Source organism: Hypomesus transpacificus, chromosome 19 (genome assembly GCF_021917145.1).
Source record: "Hypomesus transpacificus isolate Combined female chromosome 19, fHypTra1, whole genome shotgun sequence".
Classification (NCBI taxonomy): domain Eukaryota; kingdom Metazoa; phylum Chordata; class Actinopteri; order Osmeriformes; family Osmeridae; genus Hypomesus; species Hypomesus transpacificus.
Window position 1 is genome coordinate 5,796,434 of NC_061078.1, and position 20,155 is coordinate 5,816,588.

At 44.3% G+C, this 20,155-nt stretch overlaps 2 protein-coding genes across 5 annotated transcripts; one reads left to right on the forward strand and one right to left on the reverse strand.

The window, feature by feature from the left end:
* The first annotated feature begins 1,173 nt into the window (after positions 1 to 1,173).
* On the forward strand, positions 1,174 to 11,042 carry gpt2 (glutamic pyruvate transaminase (alanine aminotransferase) 2). 4 transcript variants are annotated; one of them, XM_047041683.1, is made up of 12 exons: positions 1,174 to 1,742; positions 3,286 to 3,375; positions 4,742 to 4,850; positions 5,475 to 5,608; positions 5,894 to 6,137; positions 7,194 to 7,273; positions 7,380 to 7,516; positions 7,785 to 7,959; positions 8,042 to 8,197; positions 8,396 to 8,508; positions 8,773 to 8,821; positions 11,004 to 11,042. In XM_047041683.1, the coding sequence occupies exons 1-12, from the start codon at positions 1,380 to 1,382 to the stop codon at positions 11,025 to 11,027; spliced, it is 1,674 nt and encodes a 557-aa protein (XP_046897639.1). In that variant the 5' UTR covers positions 1,174 to 1,379; the 3' UTR covers positions 11,028 to 11,042. The 4 variants fall into 4 exon arrangements, with proteins under 4 accessions (XP_046897639.1, XP_046897638.1, XP_046897641.1 ...); XM_047041682.1 differs by lacking the exon at positions 11,004 to 11,042 and adding an exon at positions 10,849 to 10,929; XM_047041685.1 differs by lacking the exon at positions 11,004 to 11,042 and adding an exon at positions 9,090 to 10,812.
* Positions 11,043 to 13,159: 2,117 nt separating this feature from the next.
* dnaja2a (DnaJ heat shock protein family (Hsp40) member A2a) lies at positions 13,160 to 20,010 on the reverse strand. The gene is made up of 9 exons (XM_047041686.1): positions 19,871 to 20,010; positions 18,488 to 18,547; positions 18,099 to 18,325; positions 17,532 to 17,612; positions 16,953 to 17,086; positions 16,512 to 16,708; positions 14,772 to 14,916; positions 14,486 to 14,613; positions 13,160 to 14,139 (listed from the first exon to the last, which is right to left on the reverse strand). Exons 1-9 carry the CDS (start codon positions 19,946 to 19,948, stop codon positions 13,951 to 13,953), a joined length of 1,239 nt encoding a protein of 412 aa, XP_046897642.1. The 5' UTR covers positions 19,949 to 20,010; the 3' UTR covers positions 13,160 to 13,950.
* Positions 20,011 to 20,155: the final 145 nt, after the last annotated feature.

Here is a 20,155-nt window from a genome sequence, read left to right on the forward strand (position 1 = left end):
TTGGAAACTGTGTATCGTGGACAGACTAAAGCTGCCTATAGTGTGGTCGACCAAACACTGATGTGGGATAAGCATCCTAATACAAATGATGTGTTTTTAGAAAGGTGTCCCTACTCAATTGGGGTTGTGCATTTTCCATTATTTCCAAATAATCATGATATGTGCATACCTTTGTACCCCTCATTACCAACAGCTAACAGCAATTTTGACTTTTTTTATCTTCAAATTGTCATAATGTAATAATAGTGTGTCTGAAACAACATGTGTTCAAGTTCAAGTCTTTTATTGTCAGGTACACAGAACAACACAAGGTCAGACTGGGCACTGAAATTCAATGTGTATATGACACAATTTGTTTTAATTGTTCAAACAGGTTGAGAGTACACAATTAGTTCTTTTTACATGATCTGATTTATTACAGACTCATTATCTCGTCACTCACTTATTTTGCTTACTGGCCGGGGCATGTTCTATAGCATCAATATAGCAACCTTCAAATGCCTACATGTGTCCCTAATTATAAAATATCCACAAAGCAGGTATTATGATTTTTAAAAATAAATTTCTCCCATAATTCAATTTAATGTAATTAATTTGCATTTTAAAGGGGCTTGAATAAAATATGATGCAATAAAATACATAGTCAACATTTGTATTTCTGAGGAAAAGAACACTGGTACTGGGATCAAAAGGCAATTCGGACAGTGGAATAAATGAATGAACAATGTTAACCATTATCCAACAGATGGCACTGTCTACCACTGTCTTGATAATTTGAAAGTTTAGTCTCTGCTCATCACTGTATATCCAAAATGAGTGTGGGTGGGTGTCCAGATGAATAAATTAAATACATACAAATAAACAGAAATTGGTAACTAAAATGCATTATAGCCTACTAGTGCACAGTAGCGTATGAGGCCTGGGTGGAGATGGTATTTCAAGGCCTTGCCAGCCATTAACATTTTCCGAAGTAGAATAGGCAAAAGTGGTATTTGTATAAGAGATTATGATCCATTGTTTAGTCAGATTCTAATGATCGTGTGGTGAAATATCAACGATCCAGTTCAAACACCTGGGTACTGTAGTTGCAAAATGATAGTATGTCCTTACGACACGTAATGCCAATGCAACAAAAACACATTACCCAGAATCCTCATCGAAAATACAGGGAGTCGCGGCATTTACTTTTAGATTGTCACTTGATTCCGATGCTAGGAGTGAGGCGCGGTAGAAAGCTAACCGGTTTATCACAGAATCAGATGCTAACGATTTACACTCACGGATTTCATTTGAAAACATTCGTCTGCTGTAAAATTCTGATTACAATAGTACATTATTACCTTTAGCTGTGATTGAGCATCGGGTCGTCGGCCTGTTTAATGTTCAGTGGCCTATTAATTCAACACCGGCAACATCTTAACATGCATCGGCTTCACAACGTTGACTTTCGGTCGTTAGTCGCAGGTGCAGTTAATCAGTCGTCTGTTCTTTTACGGTCGAAGTCAGTGGAATCATCAGGTATAGTCAGCTTGATTCGATTGATAACTCAGGGGCCGGTAGAGCAGTATGGCTTGAAGCGATTCAGCACAGCTGAGGCTACGGTGGAAGCACAACACAGTGGCAAGATTCGGGAGAAGACCTTGACTATGGAGACCCTGAACCCGCAGGTGAAAGCGGTGGAGTACGCTGTGAGAGGACCAATTGTCACCAAGGCTCGTGACATCGAGAGAGGTTTACAGCAGGTGATAAACACTCAATTCATCATGATTTCAGATTTGACAGAAACGGAATAGCTTAATGGTTGTTGTTTTTTAAATGCAGCGAATGAGAAGTATTGGTTTCTAGATATCTAGCTCACACTAGCTAGGGGCATTTGTATACGTTCTTTAAACGTGGTCCAGGACATTACTGTGGGGGGCTGGAGTGATAGAGATGGAGCTTAAACAGTTCCGTGTTGCATCATCCTCTTTGCGCTGCATCCTGCTTTTTCCTCATGGGTTCTCATCTGAGTGTACTAGCCTAACTCTATGGTACTAGCATAGGATGATGCATGATACCGCAATTGTTAATGCACTTAGCTATATGTAGCAAGACAGTTACTTCCTACATTGTCTACTATGAGTAAACTACCAAGAGAGAATATGCAGGTAGCTAGATCCCCAATATGACTCACGAGCTGAATCTTTACGTTACAACTGTGCACTATCCATTTCGACAGTTTACTATGTCAGTTACCCCGTCAGCCCAGTCAAATGTTTTTTTTGTGTGTGAAAGATGTAATTCAGCCATCTCCTAGCCCTAGGTCATGGAAATGAACCAAAAAAGACTGGTGAACTAGTTTGGCAAATTGGCATTCAGCCAACTAGCATTCCTTCTGCTCAAATCAGAGTTCTATAGTGAATTTACACTCATAAGTCTATCATCCAGATTTAACTACTCCTAAACTGGCCTAAAAAAGGACCATCACTGTTGATGGCTCATCAAATTCAAATGTTACTTGTATTCACCTTTTTGTGGTCCTTACCACAAATCCTTTGCCTCTACCTGTAGAATAACACAGAAGCCAACCCAAACTCCCCTCTGAATGTGTTCTCTTATAGTTCTCAGTCAAACACTTCATGAGAAACCATGGCCCCAGCTGATGAATGCATGGCTCAATGAAGTCTGCTTTTTCAGGGACCTTGATGATCGATTTGAAACAGGTGCCTTGCTGGTGGTCTGGTGACATCAAATGTTACATTACATCATGGCAAATGGGTTTGATGTGTGTATGTGCCAGTGTACATGGTTTTATTTGTCTTTGTAATGTGCCCTCTGGTTATTTGGTCTAGGTTCAAAAATAGCTTCCCCTTCCCCGTCATATGATATGCAGGGTACTGTGCTACCTCATGAGAATAATATGTTACTGATGGACTGTACAGACACTTGTATAACCTTGATATACACAAATGATTATTTATGTTTATAACTGGTATTTGTGTTTAATATGGTCAGACGCACTGCTGTTATGGTGACATGTGATATCAAGTTCAAGTACAACTTAATTGTTGTGTATTAAAAATACAACAAAATACTCTCCCTGCCTCAACACAAGGATCCGATGATATGAATGTTCCATCGATCATATCGGTCAGATTTAATTTGCCCTTCACTTCAATCGTTTGTATATCATGGCTACCTTACTATCTACCTGTCTAGGCCAAAGTCAGCATTGCCACATGTAGCTTGTCTGTGTTACTGCAGTGTCGTGTGTGTCTAACAAACCCTCTCTTTTGCTCCTGCCAGGGCGTCAAGCAACCCTTCCAGGAAGTCATCAAGGCAAATATTGGAGATGCACATGCCATGGGTCAGAAACCAATCACCTTCCTCCGCCAGGTAAGGTGTGGGATAGCACAGAACTGGTAGTGCTGTCATGACAACTGTCACAGAGCAGCTCTAAACACATCCAACTGACCTGCTTCCAGATCCAACTGGTCCAGCTAACGCCCTGTCTAGCCACAGAGAACAAACAGCTAATGATTTGGTGGGGGGCCAGGGTTGAATTCCTAATGAACTTGAAATGTTTTTAGTAGTTGTCTCTCCTTTATGAAAGTCTGTAACAGCAATAATATGATCGTGTTCATTGACTAGAATTACAATTCAAGGTTCATTTGAATGTCTGTATTCCATTTACTGGGACACTGTGCAACTTGTGTATTGATTAGGATAACATTTGAACAATTTTGATATTGGCAAAAGAGGTCTGCTTTTCAGTCTTACTGCCAGTCAGTTGGTATCTTCAAGCGAACATTCCAGAGAGCGGGGTTACTATTGTGTATCAGCGTTGTGTGCCAGGTTGCCATAGCAACAACCCCACCAGGGCATAACAACAGCCTGTGTTTCTGAGGCCTCCCCCAGCTGCAAGTTCCCATCAACACAGAACAAAACTGGTCAACACGCAGTCCTATCATGAGGTGTTGCCAGTCAAGGGTTGAAACAAACGCAGTTTGTTTCAGTTCCCCTGTGATCGGTAAACTTGCCAGGCAGCCTTTCTAAATTGAGTTATTGTTTGTGTGAGTCAGGCTCTTGCCCCAATACACCCACATCACCCCACCTAAATTCAAACTGGTCTGAACAGGTACTGTACAATGCCATTTGCTTGAGACAATCTCCAGTACACACAATTTAGTAATTTAGGATTTGTTATTCAAGCTTTCAAGGGAGCTTAGTGAAGGATTGTAACAGGCCGCTGGCTGTAGTGTATTTGGTCTAGATTCTAGAACATCAAACAGCTTGACCCTGGCACTCTCACTGGCACACATACCTCCTCTTCAAACAACCATACTTCCCCTCCCCCTTCACCAACCTTCCATCTCTCCTCCACCCTCTATCCCTACCCCATCCTCCATCCCTCCCCCTCCACAACTCTATTTTTCCATGCCAAACTTCATCCCTCCCCCTCAACCTTCATTGCTCCCCCTCCACCACCCTTTATCCCTTCCCCTTTATCCCTCCCCCTTTATCCCGTCATCCTCAGTACCAGAGCAATACTAGGAAAAGGAGTTGCAATAAGGACATTTATTAAAGGGGGAAAGCCTTCAAATTGAGTTGCAAGAGGAAAACCAATTGTTCAAATTTGTAGAAAATGTGTTCTTCCTCATGAAGCCCCTTCCCTCTAGTACACTTTGCTTGGCACAGGTTGCTATGTGAGGTTACTGCTGTGTGAGTGGAGGTCTAAGTGTGTCTGTGTTTGTGTCCCCAGGTGGTGGCTCTCTGTTCCTTCCCTGAGCTGCTGGACAGCCCCAGCTTCCCAGAGGACGCCAAGCAACGCGCCAGACGCATCCTGCAGGGCTGTGGGGGACAAAGCCTTGGTGTGTGTGTGTGTGTGTGTGTGTGAGCGTGTGTGTATTTGTGTAAGTGTATATGTGGTCATGGACCCCAACATGTGGATTCTGTGCGTCCATCTAGGTCAACAAAGTGTGGAGTCTATTTGCATGCACTTGAACAAGTTGTTCTGGTATGTGTGTGTGTGGGCTTGCAAATTGCTTGCATTCCCATTCCGGTGTTCATATTATGGAGCCCCACAGCTGTAGCCTGTGCCCAGAACGCTGAGCCTGTAGGATCTTTGACATGGCGTTCTGGTTGTGTTGTGCTCAGCCTGGTTCCTTTGACAAAGAACAGGATGTTGCGGCTCAGCCTTAGTGATATTCTGGGTGTTAAGACATGCTGAGTCAGAAGTGCGTCAGACTCAGCTCTCCGAAGACCCACTTGTACAGTCCCGCAAATAAATGCATAGTGACGAAATAGACACGTACGCAGTGTGTGTGGCTAGCCCACAGGACGATAACAAGAACTAGAACTATGTAGTTAAACAAAAATTGTTGAGTTGGAGAAGATACAGGCTTTTCGAAGAGAACCAAACCTAGCCGTGCCTGTGTGTTGGTTGCTGTGCGCCCTGGCACCCAGGGTTCATGTGAGGGGTTTCTGTACTGCAGGGTCCTACACAGCCAGCCAGGGGGTGGACTGCATCCGCCAGGACATTGCTGCCTACATCGAGCAGAGGGACCAGGGGGTCCCAGCCAACTGGGAGAACATCTACCTCACCACGGGGGCCAGTGACGGCATTGTGGTGAGCAGCAGGAGGAACACTCGATGATTTTGTGGATCATTGCAGTGCATTTGGTCTAATAGTTCTATCTATGTAGTTATTGTTGATGTCGTATTTTGAGAATACAAACCTAGGAGTCAGCTGTCAGAACAGCAATGCATGGTTGTGTTCAGGAGGAAGAGGTGTAGAGAGTGGTGTCTCAGACATCTGTGCGGTTCTTTATCCCACCGCAGAGCAGTCCTCTCTGACTAGTGGAACGTGCTTGCTGAATGCCATGTGTCTCTCTCTCCCCCCCTCTGTCTGCAGAGCATCCTGAAGATGCTGGTGTCTGGCCAGGGCCGGTCCCGTACTGGTGTGATGATCCCCATCCCCCAGTACCCCCTGTACTCTGCAGCCCTTACAGAGATGGAGGCCGTCCAGGTGAACTACTACCTGGATGAGGCCAACTGCTGGGCTCTGGACATCAACGAGCTGCACAGGGCCTACAAGGCTGCCAAGAAGCACTGCCAGCCCAGGGTCATCTGTATCATCAACCCTGGCAACCCCACAGGTGGGTTATCTAGACCGGGGGGGTCCCCAAACCTTTTTCTGTGAGGGCCAGATAATTTTTCCTTTCTTTCATTTGGGGCCGGGTCGGTATGTAACAGAAAATTACATGGGCCAGAGTGACTACCAGTATTATTGTGGAGATTTTATTATGATTTAAAATGTATTTATTATGCTCGATTAGTTTATTATTTTGTTATGCATCGTACATCCGTACATATCAAGGGATATACAGCCTATTAAAAGAGCATTATTACCATCGTAATAAAAACAATCATTAATCAAAACATTTACCTACTTATGCATATAAAAATGTCTTGCATTGTTCAGAGGGCCGGTCCGAATGCGGGGTGGGCGGTATTCGGCCTGCGGGGCGTAGTTTGGGAACCCCTGATCTAGACTATATACTCACAGTCCCATTGGTGGGAATTTGTCAAGAACCATCAAAAACCCCAACAACAGTCTGTACTATGGTCAAACCTGGCAACCACAGGTAGGTCCTCAATTAGAATACATTATTTAACCTGGCTAGAATGTCAACTAATTTCCTGCACCAATCCAGGTCTTTGTTTCTTTGAATATACAATATGCTGGGGAAAGGATGTCAATAGATGATGTTATTATGTACTGTAGGACTTGAACATTAAGCACATGACTTGCACGTCAGTGGCATGTGCCACTGATGAGTAAGGGTACATGAGCTGTTAGTGGGCCAGAGGTCTTACAGCCTGTGGCAGAACATGTGGATCCGGCCTGGTCTGCTGTCATTGGGCAAGAGGAATCTTAGGGGTATGGCAAGGTCAGACAGTAAGTGGAGCTGGCCAGGGTAGAGTGACACCGAGGAGGGCAAAGGTGTCCTTAGTTACACATTCTGACTAGTTGTGATTTACTCTTCTCAGGTTTCACTATTCATGTTTGTGTCTCTCCAACGTGAACTTCACCCTCCATTCCCTCACCAGAGCTTAACCTCAGGAAAAATGTCTAACAACACTCTTCCTCTCCTCTCCCTCCTCTCTCTCACATTCTCTCTCTCACTCTCTCTCTGTCTCTCTACCTCAAGGCCAGGTCCAGAGTAAGAAGTGCATAGAGGAAGTCCTGCACTTTGCCTACGAGGAGAATCTGTTTGTCATGTCTGATGAGGTAACTGACACTGAACGCTTGTTGACACACACAGACATGCAACCTGGTTCTGTGAGAAGGTTATCAGGTCCCTAGCCCGGTGTCATTCTTCTTCTTCTATTTGCAGGTGTATCAGGACAACGTGTACTCTCCAGACCATAAGTTCCACTCCTTTAAGAAGGTGCTGTATGAGATGGGCCCAGAGTACTACAACAGTGTGGAACTGGCCTCCTTTCACTCCACCTCCAAGGGCTACACTGGGGAGTGAGTAGGCAGGGCCTGGACCTCCAGCACCACACACTGTCTTTTTATTGAAATATATATTCAGGGCATTTCTGCTTCATTGGGATAGAGATAGTTTAGTCTTTAGAGTGACAGGACATGTAAGGAAGAGAGAGGACAGGTCTTCCACTCAGTGTTTTTAACCTCTACTTGAATGGGTTCTGTTGAGAGGCCTGGCGTGTGTCTGTCCTCAGTGCTGACCCAAACATCTGCTGTCCTTTGTGTCTCGTTCATTCACTCACGTGACCAGGTGTGGTTTCCGAGGGGGTTATATGGAGGTGATGAATCTGGATCCGGAGGTCAGGGCCCAAATGGTGAAGCTGCTGTCTGTGCGTCTGTGTCCTCCAGTCTCTGGACAGGCAGCCATGGACGTCATCGTCAACCCCCCACGCCCAGAGGAACCCTCCTACCCCCGCTTCCTCAAGGTGTGTGTGTTTGTAGGATTATTAGTAGGCCTAAAATGACAATTTTCAATCAATACTAAACAAATTGCCATGTGTGTTCCAGGAGAAGAGTACAGTGCTAGGGGTCCTGGCTGAGAAGGCCAAGATGACGGAGCAGATCCTGAACTCGGTCCCGGGGATCCAGTGTAATCCAGTGCAGGGAGCCATGTACGCCTTCCCTCAGATCTTCATCCCCCCGCGCGCCGTGGACGAGGCCAAGGTCCGGAGAGCTCAGCCTCAGCCCATAGCCCCCAGTGTCTGTCTTATTCTGAAGCTGTCAACTCATCATGCCATATCAAGTGTTAGCCCCCTGGAGCCTTTTAGTGTTGATATCACTGTGTATTACAACGGCCGTGTGTTGTTGTGTGTGTGTGTGTGTGTGTGTGTGTGTGTGTGTGTGTGTGTGTTGGTCCATCAGAATCGGGGGATGCCAGCTGACATGCTGTACTGTCTGAGACTGCTAGAGACGACCGGCATCTGTGTCGTACCAGGAAGTGGTTTCGGACAGAGAGAAGGGACCTATCACTTCAGGTATCCATCTTGACTCATAATCCTCCCCTTCACCCTCCTCACAGCCCACTTCTAACTTGCCTCACCCCGTACACACTCAAAAAGCCCAAGTGTTTCAGAAGTTGTTGTTCTTTCTGTGTAACTGGTGCATCACCACAACAGCTGAGCTGTTTTGCCATATCCAGTTGCATGTTACATGTTATAGTTGAGGTCGAGTGACTTGGGTGATGACACACACATGCCCAGTAGAGAACTATAAAGATTTGTCCATTTGTCTTTCTCAAGAATGACCATCCTGCCCAGCACTGAGAAGCTCAAGATTCTCCTGGAGAAGGTACGAGAGTTCCATATCAAGTTCCTCAAGGAGTATTCAACATCACAGGATGACCCTCAGAGATAAATGCGCTGAGGAGAACCACAGCGGAACCCGCTAGAACCCTCAAGTAGAACCCTAACTTGACAATGCTCGGTACTGACACCAAGTCAGCTTGACATAATTAGTTGTGTGGAGTGAAAACGATTACAACCGTTTATTTCCTATTCTGAATCTGTTTGCTTGAAGATGAATCTGTTTGGAGGACCTTATGTTATGTATGTTACAGATGCTGCGCCTTTGATGTCTGATTTGTGGTCAAACATTAAGGACAAACTACTGTCTTGAGATGTCAACGACAAGACAACACAATGTTGTTGTTCACTAAAAGCTGCTCTCCTAAACGAGGACTAACCCAAATTATTGTTAGTATTATTATTATCATTATATTACTTGGATATTTTTACAATTACATATCTGTCAACCTCAAGGACCCAAAATCCGGCCAACTGCTGACCCCTCCCACTCCCTTAGTCAAACAGGAGTGGGAAACAAGAGGTGGCTTATCCAGGTCAGGGAGGACTTTGTGAGACCCCTGACCTTGCTCAGGGCCAAAATAATAACCACTTAGAACATAATGTTCTTTCCAGACGCAGAACAGCATCTCTCTGTCGGGCCTTAGAAGGTCTGGGTGGTATGTGGTCCGGTATACTGTCCACAACACCAGGTCTGTGGGCTTCCCGACGCGGGGACCACAACTTAATGTCTCTGTGAGTCCTGTCATTTCAAATCTGCGGGTGGAACGAGTCTAAACTTGATATGAACTGGTGTTACTTTTAACTGAGTCTTGCTGGCATCTGGTCATTATTTACATGGCTGGATCCCCAGGATTCACCCCTGGTAGTTTACAGTTCTAGAAGACACAAGAAGGTTCTAGAATACTCAAGGTGAGGTTCTAGAACACGCAAGGTGGGGGTCTCTAAGATTCTCTGGGTTTCTAGACCTACAGTATTACGTCATAATGTGCATATTGTTCCTGACGTTTGTTTACACTCCAAACTGATGGTGACTTGAACCGGGCATCTTGTTTGTGATCATGTGCACTTTAGAAAAGGGAAGACTCGTCTAGCAGGTAGCTTAGCTGCAAGACAATGTCCTTGCTGATATCCCTCACTTTAAAAGCAGTGATGAAATGGTTTCCTTATTCATTCATTTAACGGCCTTTGGTCCTGCAGAATAAGCCTTTAACAAATGTTTGTTGAATGTTGAAGTCGAATATTCATCTGATCCACAAACCTAAGCTCAACCTGATTCTGCTTTCTTGGTGCAATCAAAGCACCACGCACACATACGTTATTCTCTTGCAGTACAAGAATGTACTACTACTAATACTGTATTTGCGATGGTACATACTAATGCCACACATTAATGTAGAAAACTCAGTCTTGCATATTCTCCAATACAAATGAATAGAGGTGCTTTATTTTGTGTAAAATCATACGCATTCATATTGTATCTATTTTTGTATGCAGTTCATCATACTGACACTGAAGATGGTGCAGAGTTATGTATACATTGGCATTTTTAGAGCATTAATCAATTCTAATTTAAGAAAATATAGTTTTGGACCATTCAACAAAGACAAGTTGCCTTTATTGGCATCAATCCATCTCTTTACTTTGGAGAATTACTTGAATGTGTTGTACATATGTATTGCTTGCAGTATCTCTTTGTATTGAATATTAATGTTTTGATTTTGTATACCTGGTTTCTACTATATCATCTGTATCTGTTATGAACTGAGGAAAGAAACTGACAAGTGGGGGTTTGGGTTGGTAATGAATATGAGTTAACTAGCTTCTTTTTAAACCGAGGACTGACTGTACAACTTTCTCTAGACTTTGACTATACCTTTTTAATATGTTGTCTTAGATACAATTAACATTTGCCCATTTTGTTGAATTAATTTGTATTAGGTTTTTTTCTATAAATAAAAACTAGTTTGCAGTCCATTCCTAATTCTGTGTACGTAATGATCAAACTTTCAGGGTTTTTTGGAAACCCACATTAAACTGACCGGTGTCTCAGTAGCGTCCATGGGGCGGTGAAATTAGACCTTCCTCCAGGACACACAAGGTGCAATCAATTATACATTTCTAGTGACATTTTTATGGAAGTATTCTGGAACTTGGACAACCAACAGAACCGAGAAGAACGCGGAAAGTGAAGGCGTAGGGGCATTCCATGGCATGGAGCAAATGAACAGTGAACTGAACAGTAAGAAATATGGCACAATTGCACACATTTACGGCAAATTGGGCGTTAATCAAGCAAGTTGCGTGAAAATTACTGAACAGTCACCTTATTATCCCACAGCACAAGGCCGCAGATGGTGAGATGGTGTCAACAAACGCTTGCCACGGTAGGGGAACTGATGGAAAGCATTACTACTATCATTACATTATTAAATGTACTCCTAATCAATTTAATTCAAGATATAGGCTAATTCCTACATCTTTAAGTTTATAGATGATTATTATCTATTTGGATGAGAGGTCGGCTGGAAAAGTAATCGCCATTACGGTAAATATAAAAAGAATATTTCTTAGGAATAGTGTTAATGGTGAAACACTGCCATTTAGTGGACATACACAGTAACATCAACATCCTACCAAGGTGAAGTTAGTTTCATATTCGACATTCGTCTCAAGCTACTTTACAGCGTCGCGTTAGGGACCGGGTGAAAAGTACCCATACAACTTTGAAAAACTTGGAGTCTTAAAATGATTTTGAAAAAGTTATGGTTAGCAAGAATTTCATGCTATTATCAGAGATGAACAATTTACTATCATTTTGTTTGAAACTTAATTGAAAATGTTAAGGTTGTGGAAGTAGGCCAGACTTTATTACAGTAATTTGGTGTATAGGGCCTATTTGAGATTTTGACACAATTTAGAGAAAAATTAGATTTGCGTGGATTTCATGCTATTTTCAGAGATTTGCGATTTATTTGAATTTTGTTTGTAACTTAATTGAAAATGTTAAGGTTGTGGAAGTAGGCAAGATTTAATTAGAAACTGGTGTATCTTTGAGATTTTGACAAGTTTGAAAAAATTTAGATTTGCGAGGATGAAAATATTTTCATAGATTAGCGATTTTTCTATCATTTCGTTTGAAACGTAATTGAAAAAGTAAAGGCTGGGGAAGTATACCAGACATTGTTAGAATACTCTGGTATCCATATACTCTGGTGTCCGTTTGAGTTTTCTTAAAAATGGCATTTTTCAAAATTGTATGGGTAGTTTAAACACGGTCCCTAACGCGACGCTGTAATTAGCGTTTATGGAATGTGAGACGAATGTCGAATATGAAAGTGACTTCACCTGGCTCAAAATCCTGCCATGTAATGTAACAATGTCTCCTGAAATGTCAGCCCCTCTCCACGACGCCCAGTGGGAAAGGAGGTAAACGTTCTCTTTTATCAGTAACTCGCACAAACATGCGTGCCCCTAAACGCTTGAATTTAAATTTTGAAACCATAGTAAATTTCATTGTAAATGTCCAACAGTTAATCTGCAGTTACAATCAGTGACACTCCATCCAGCGGCAGAACCGGTTATTGAAACAGTACAGGGCTGCCATTCTTCGTTCAGTTCCAGCTAAATATTAGATTGAAAATGTGTTACAGATGTGCCTCAACCACAACCGAGAGGTGAGGTGTCTCCTGCCAAAACCAGATGTCAGGTAAGTCAAGTCATTAAAGGTTAGTTGACGTTCTGATGTTAAACTAATTAGGAACACATAAAATGTGTTTTATTGTGTCTGTCAGGGTGGTGTGAGCATTTAATCTTTCAGACGGTTCCACTTCACATGGTCCAATATCTACATCGCTTGGGCAGGTAACTTGAGTCATCATCACCCTACATTGATGCCAGCCTAACATTTTAACATCATTTAGAAGCATTCTTCCCAAGTGGTTAGTCTTTCTGAAGAGACCAAGAATGAGTGATTTTAGGCTAATTGATAATGGCAGTTTTCCAGATGCAAAGGCATTGCAAGAAAAAAAGCCTCCATTGTATAGGTGTTCGACCCTGGTCCTCAAATACATCGTCCTGCATGTTTTAGATGTTTCCCTGCTCCAACAAACCTGATTCTACATCTAAAACATGCAGGACAGTGGCACCTGAGGAATGCCCACCCCGATTCTAGTGTTCCCTCGACAATGCTGCAACATGACAACAGCATATAAGATAGCAGTTGTTCACCTTGTTTGTATACCAACCTGTCAATGCAATACAGAATAACCACTTAATTCTTGCAAGACAATGTTGGTACTTCCAATCACTCACAGAGCAATGGTTTCAGATTTTAAAGAACATTTTATTCAACAGCTTCATGACCTTTTCACATAAGTATGATGCTTTTTATTCACTCATTTGATTGGATGTTTAGTCAGCGCAGGAGCTAAAGTGGGCTTCTACATGCACCTGGGCTATGCACAGATACAGGCCATTTACTAATGAAATCTTTTATTATTGTCAATCTTGTTTTGACACACCACTTTGTAGCACAGCAGCTGATATAAAGCTTACTGACAATCATTTCTTATACACAATATTGTCTTGTTCCAATTAAAAATGGAAACCAAAAAAGTAAAAACCTACTCAACGTAAAGCAGTAAAAATCAAGCACAGATACATACAAACCCTAAAAGTGTGGGTAAATGAGAGTTTTGTAAGCTGGGCTCAGTCAGTCCTGCACTTTCCAGCTCCAAAACTGCATTTATACAAACGGATGTGTGGTTAGTTTAAATTAACGTAAAAGTACTATAAGAACAAAAATGCAAATTACACAACGAGCAAAGAACCAACCTCTTCCCATCTAATCTGGTGTCACCACAGAGAAAGCAGGAGACGAGGGAAGGAGGGAGGGAGGGAGGGAGGGAGGGAGGGAGGGAGGGGAGGATGTGCATTTATTACAAGGGAATGAGTGGAAGGGGAGGAGGGAGGGGTTGGTGATGGGAGGCTGGGCATGTTTCTTTTATCATAAAAGGCAAACCAGATAAAGCCTGAACCACATCCGTGTTATCTCCTGTGCAACTCATATATACTCCCCTGTGTATGTGTGTGTGGGGGGGGCGAGAAGAGCTGTTACTGGTGCGCACACTGGACCCCCGGGCCGTGGTGGCCCCCCTCCTCGTCCGAGCTGTCGTTGTAGGCCTCGCGCCGGCCGCCTCCGGACGTGCCCTGGCTGTTGTCGTAGTCCTGCAGGTCCACCTCCTCGGCGTCCCCAGACACGATGGGAGCTTCAGAGCGTGTGGGCAGCAGGTCCTCCAGCTCCTGGGGAAGGGTTACACAGAGCACAGCAGCATGGGTACTGGAGCAGGGGGCAAGGCCAGGGCTTGGCCAGGTTCCACCATCCCTAAATGCTTGAATTATACCCAGGGCCACACATGCATCTAATCTCAGAATCAGGGATTATCATACAAAGACTGAGATTCACCCCTAAATAAGACCTGGTGCATAAAGCCTCTTGATTCACGGGAGGACTAGCATTAGTGGTGTTAATAACCCCCTTACATCGTGGACGCTACAGCCTATACCAGTAATCACAGACAACCAAGACCCTCCTAGATAAACACAACAGCAGGTTGATTGTAGGCCCCTCCCAGCCATGAGGCCTTACCGTGAGCTTCTCTGAGCTGATCCAGTTGTTGTCTGGGAACTGGACATCAAACTTGATGTAGAGATCTCCTTTCTCAAAGGGGTTACGGTACTGGGGCATGCCCTCGCCTCTCACCACCCTGATGGAGCCTGGGACACCAAACAACCATCATTATTACTACTACGCACATGATTTACACATGTTCAACCCGCCCTGCTCATTTATTGAGCTGCAGACCCTGATCTGAATAACCTCTGGCCAGAATCTCCAGTATTTCTCTAGTTCCCCTCAGCAGACACACACTTACCTGGCTCGATGACTTTACCAGCGGGATACTTGACTACGATCTGTCTGGCGTCTAAGTGTTTCAGCGTGAACTGGAACCCACAGAGAGCTTCCACCAGTCCGATCTTGTGGGTCATGTGGAGGTTGTGGGCGTCTCGTCTGTAAGTCTGAGGAGAACAGGGTTACGCCGTCAGATGTCATAGAACAGCCCAAAACTCAATTACACACACACATTGCTTTCACCTTTTTGCCCTCATCCATGTTCTATTCCAATAAACATCTGACCATTCATCTCTAACTGAATGAGAATTGAATATTGTTAAGTAGAAAATGGAACGGGTCAATTCCAGGAAGCAGTGAGTTCTGGTGGGCCCACCCTTTCTGTATTCCTAGGAGAAAATAGGTTACCAGTAGCCCCTCCCAGCCTGCTGTAGGGGGCCCTCTCCTCTCCAGCAGAGCCAGGTGCCAGCAGCACCCCATGCCTGACATTCACCCCCCGGCTTCACAGGAGGGCCAGGGAGTCTGGAGGTGACACCAAAGGCTGAGGGGACCAGCCCAGCACTAGAGCAGGCTAGCCCCAGCCACGGCTGGCTACAGGATTAAACCCCACTGGGCCAGCCTCTCCACTTGTGACTAGTATTAGTCTAGAGTTATGACACACATGCCACAGGGCTCGGGGGGGGCAAGATGGGACTGGAAACTGGATTACCAAGTGTTTGGACACACTGAACAGCAACCCAATCATGTGCCACAGATCAGGGTAGGTCATGACTCCACCGTGTTACCATGTCGGGAGTATTCCATCCATCCATATTTACGCACTCCAGCGGATTAGATCGTGGCTCTTCAATGATCTTTCTCCCTACACACTACCAAGTCAAAACATCTAAAGCATTGGTCAAGCAGCCCATGAATGTGATATCAACACAACAAGCCAGACACTAAGCCAGGTCTGTGTACTAGAGTCTATAGGTGCTGACAAAGAAACCTGCTACATCCTGACAGTGTTGAGGACCTCCCCCCCAGACAGCTGGTGCCTTTTGTTCCACTCAACAGTCACCACTAGCCTCAGACCACACACACATTGGTGTACGTGCACACATGCACACACACACACACACACCACCCTTACGGTCAAGGACCAACACATTCTGATCCAACGAGGAGTTTCATCTAACCCTAAACATCATTCCAGAGGGCAGGGGGGGCAACATTTGACCATCATTGTTCAATTTGAAAATTTGCATTGATAGGCACACAATATTAAGTCAATATATACATGTCGAAGGTGTCCTTAGTCAGTATTAAAGAACACTGCTGGGCTCCAAGTCCTCTGCCTTACAAAATCACCAAGCACCTGTCAACACCACGGTAGCCTGTTCCACCACCATAACACTAGCTCTGCTGGCACGGGCGGGCTGTATTTATTATTGGGAGTGAGTTTAACCAATTCAACTTGGTTACATATACACTAGTAGAAAAAAGTACATTTAAAACATTTGCAACCAGCAAGATATCCTTTTCTACAGGTAAGAAAAGGCATGGCATGTGGTTTAGCAGTGTTACCCAGCCTGCCCTAGTCTGAGGCCATTCAGACTCTCCAGGACAGGAAGTGAGAGGTTGTTTCAACAGGTTGTCCTGTATATCACCGTATTGTTCTGATAGCGAAAGCCGCTAATGCCAGCAGTAGGTCTATCAATATCTTGTGCTCTATTCTGAGACAGAAGTAGACAGTCCTGGTATGTCAGTGGTGGTTGCGTACCTCGTGTTCTTTCTCCTGCAGGACCAGGACTATGTCTCCAGGCTCTACCCCCGGCGCCTGGTCCGCCTCTCCCCCAAAGGTGATCTTCTGGCCGTGCTTCATACCCTTGTCCACGTGGACCTCCAGGATCTTCACCTCCTTCACCACCTTCTTCCCCTCACACTTTTTACAGCGATCCTTCTCACTGATCACCTCACCTGAAGGAAGAAAGAGATAGGATTACCTCCTGCCTGGTGAAGCGGGACTGGTGTAGGAGGCAGATGGGTGTATGTCAGTATAACACTGACGGCACCACTAATACACCGTGGGCAGAATCTATCGTAAAAAAAGCCAGCCTTTGCCTCCTTCTGTTCCCCACTCCACTCCCATCAGGAGGTGGAGAGGACATCCCAGGGAGACAGACCCAGACCAGGCTGTTCCTGCAGCAGGCGAGCCCCTCACCTTCTCCGTTGCAGTCGGTACAGACAGACTGCATCTGCTGGACCATCCCAGGAGCCAGCTGTCTGATCATGATGCGCATGCCACGCCCCCTGCACGCCACACACTTCTGTACAGCTCCTGTCTTCCCCCCCTGGCTGGGGATAGGCACAGACAAGAGCAATCAATCACTGAGCAGCACCCCCACTTAACCACCACCAACACACTGCATGTGACTACGCCAGAGGAAATTACAATGGATAGGTGGACGAAAAATGGTGGGAATGCTAGGTCAGAGTATGTGGACCAATCACAGTGTGGCTTGGATCGAGCCTGTCCGTTTAGTAATTTATAAATGTATTACTAACTCAAGCCATACAGTTATTAACAGGGACTTTCTTACAATCTGGCCTATGATTTGGTTGAGGAGACCAAAACACCAGCCTCTCCAGACAGTAACAGTGGCTACAAGCGCCATGGAGACTAGCTGAGTGCATACTGTATATTCACAATGTGATCAGAAAGAGAAAACAAGACTCTAAACTGTTAAGCCTAGATTTAGGTAAGAAGAGAAATGAATGCACAGTGAACAGAAACACTTACCCATTACAAGTGCTACACAGGACATTCTTGCTAAGCTGTAGTTTGGTTGTTTTACCATTGTACAGGTCTTCCAGTGTCACCCTGACAAAACAAAGGGCATGCGAACATGTTCATATGCTAGTCAGGCTGTAAAGAGAAGTGAAACAATATTGTTGCTGTATAACAGTGACTAAAGTCAAGGAGTCAAGGTGCTTGATCAGAAAAACATAATCAGCTATTATTAGTACTGAAGGTGCCTCTACAAGGGACGAGGGTTCTCTGGTGATTTCAGGCTATTATAAAAAGAGATGGGCACAGTCTCCTGGCCTTGATTTCCTGAATCACAAGACTCCATACATCTCTACTGGCAGCGCCTGCAGCACATCAATCAAACACCATGAATACATGTCCAGTGATAAAATCTAGCCCCTGTATCAGTCACAACACGACTAAACCTACATTCCTCTACTGACTAAACATACTAGTAAATATGTCTTCACCTTTCAAAGCTGAGAGCCAAGTGTCATTGACTGACTGGGCAATTAGGGGTTGTCATGGTTACTGGGTAGGGTTGGAAGGCCTACTAACTTGAGTGGGTGAACCATGTCTTCTCCTCGTCGTCTTCCTCCGTTCCGGCTGCGTCCCTGTCCGCCCATGAAGCCAAACAGACCTCCTCCAAAGATGTGGGAGAAGATGTCGTCCATCCCCCCCCCTCCTCCACCTCCTTCCCGCAAGCCCTGCTCCCCATACCGGTCATACAGTTCCTTCTTCTCTGGGTTGGTCAGGACCTCATAGGCAAAGCTGATCTCCTTGAACTAGACAAAGAGTAAGATGTTTTAGAACGATACATCTTCATGAGCTCCCATGTACCATCCTAAACTACAACCATCCTCTTTCCCTCTTGTAGCTGGGTCTGAATGTAATTGTGTGTTCTTAGACTTAGTCAGGTCTTGAAGAGTAAAGCACTTTATTCTTACCTTGTCTCCTGCATTTGGGTTTTTGTCAGGGTGGTATTCTTTTGCCAGTTTCCTGTATGCCTACAATAAATCACAAGCATATTTCATCCAACAGATTGGAGAATACAAGTACATTAATACCACATCCCCATGAAATAAAATTTTTAAAAAATGCGAGTTGTTTACCGGGGTTAAACCCATTTAAGTACAGTAGACCGTTGTGCGCAGTAACATGGGCCTGGGCAGCAGCCTTATTTAAGTTAGCCTTACGGGCCCGTATAAAAACCTAGCTAGTAAACTGACCGTATTTGACAGCTCAAGTATATCTACATTAAATTAAACTACTACTTTAAATCAGTAGATTATCCTTAAATTCGCCCAATGACGGTAGACGAAACCATGCGAATTTACGTGAAACTGGCTTGTGAGCTAACCAGTTTCCAAGCACGTGAGTTGATTAACTAGCTAGCGTTACTTACGTTAGCGCCCTAGAAAGCGCTAGAATATATTCAACGCTATGAGTCAAGTTGAGGAAACACGGAGTTGGTGTCAACATTTTAGTTTTACCATTTAAAATAGGCCATTAGCTTATCTCTCCATAGCACCATATTGCAGTGGATTTTGTGGAAGCGTTTCTGGCTGAAATAAACTAAGAAATAACCAATGTTGGCTGGCAACTGTACTGTAGCGAGCTACACCAGCTCTAAAACTTGAGTAGCTACGCATGTCGCCTTGTAATACATGTCTCGACTATTTCCTGGAATTAACGTTCCATGGCCAGTCTAGCGTTTGTTTAAATGGGAACCTAAATAGCCGTTCCTGACTACAACGTATGTCGCAGATACTTGAATTGATTGTTGGCGCTACACTGCGAAACACTTCTGTCTAAAATTAACGCCCCTGCTACAGGTGCTATTAACATGTTGGGCTAGTGTAGTTACCCAGCAACGACGTACGGGTAGCTAAAACGCTAGCTTGCGTTAGCCTAGCTAGATTATTGCTAGCTTGCATTAGCCTAGCTAGACAGTGTTGCCAGTTGGTGTCACAGCCCGAACAAAAAAGTAAACATGTAACAAACAGGCTAACACACGAACAATGCTACTAGTGACCATCTAAAACTCAAACGCTTCACGTTACATAACAGCTAACCCTTCCATGGCAGTGGACACATTTACTAACATACTAAGATAGTAGTACAGTACTTCCAGCAAATAGACTACACCTATTCCAATTTGAATAGCTCGCTAGTTGGAGCTAGCTAGCACTAGACTAGCTGCTAGCTCGCTCGATTATGGTTTATGCATTGCTAACAAGCTAATGCAATTTCCTGAAACTAGGAGTTCGAATTTCAATGTACATAATTCAATTTAAAATCGAATACAAACGTATTTCTAAAATATCTACCTTTTTCAGCTCATTCTCGGTGGCAGTTGGGGAAACTCCAAGAATGTCGTATAATTTAGTATCAACAACGTTAGCCATTATGTACAGTAGCTCGGGAAGGTCCTTCAACACGAGAGGCAGAGAAGAGAAAGAGAAGCCGGTAAATGTTGTCTTCTTCCAGTTCTCTGAAGATTTCCGGCAGTGTGAGATATGTTGGTAATGCTGCCGCTCATCGGTTGGAGTTCACATGTATGGAACGTCATTGGTACAGTAGCTCTAGGCTCCGTAACGAAAATTAAATAAACA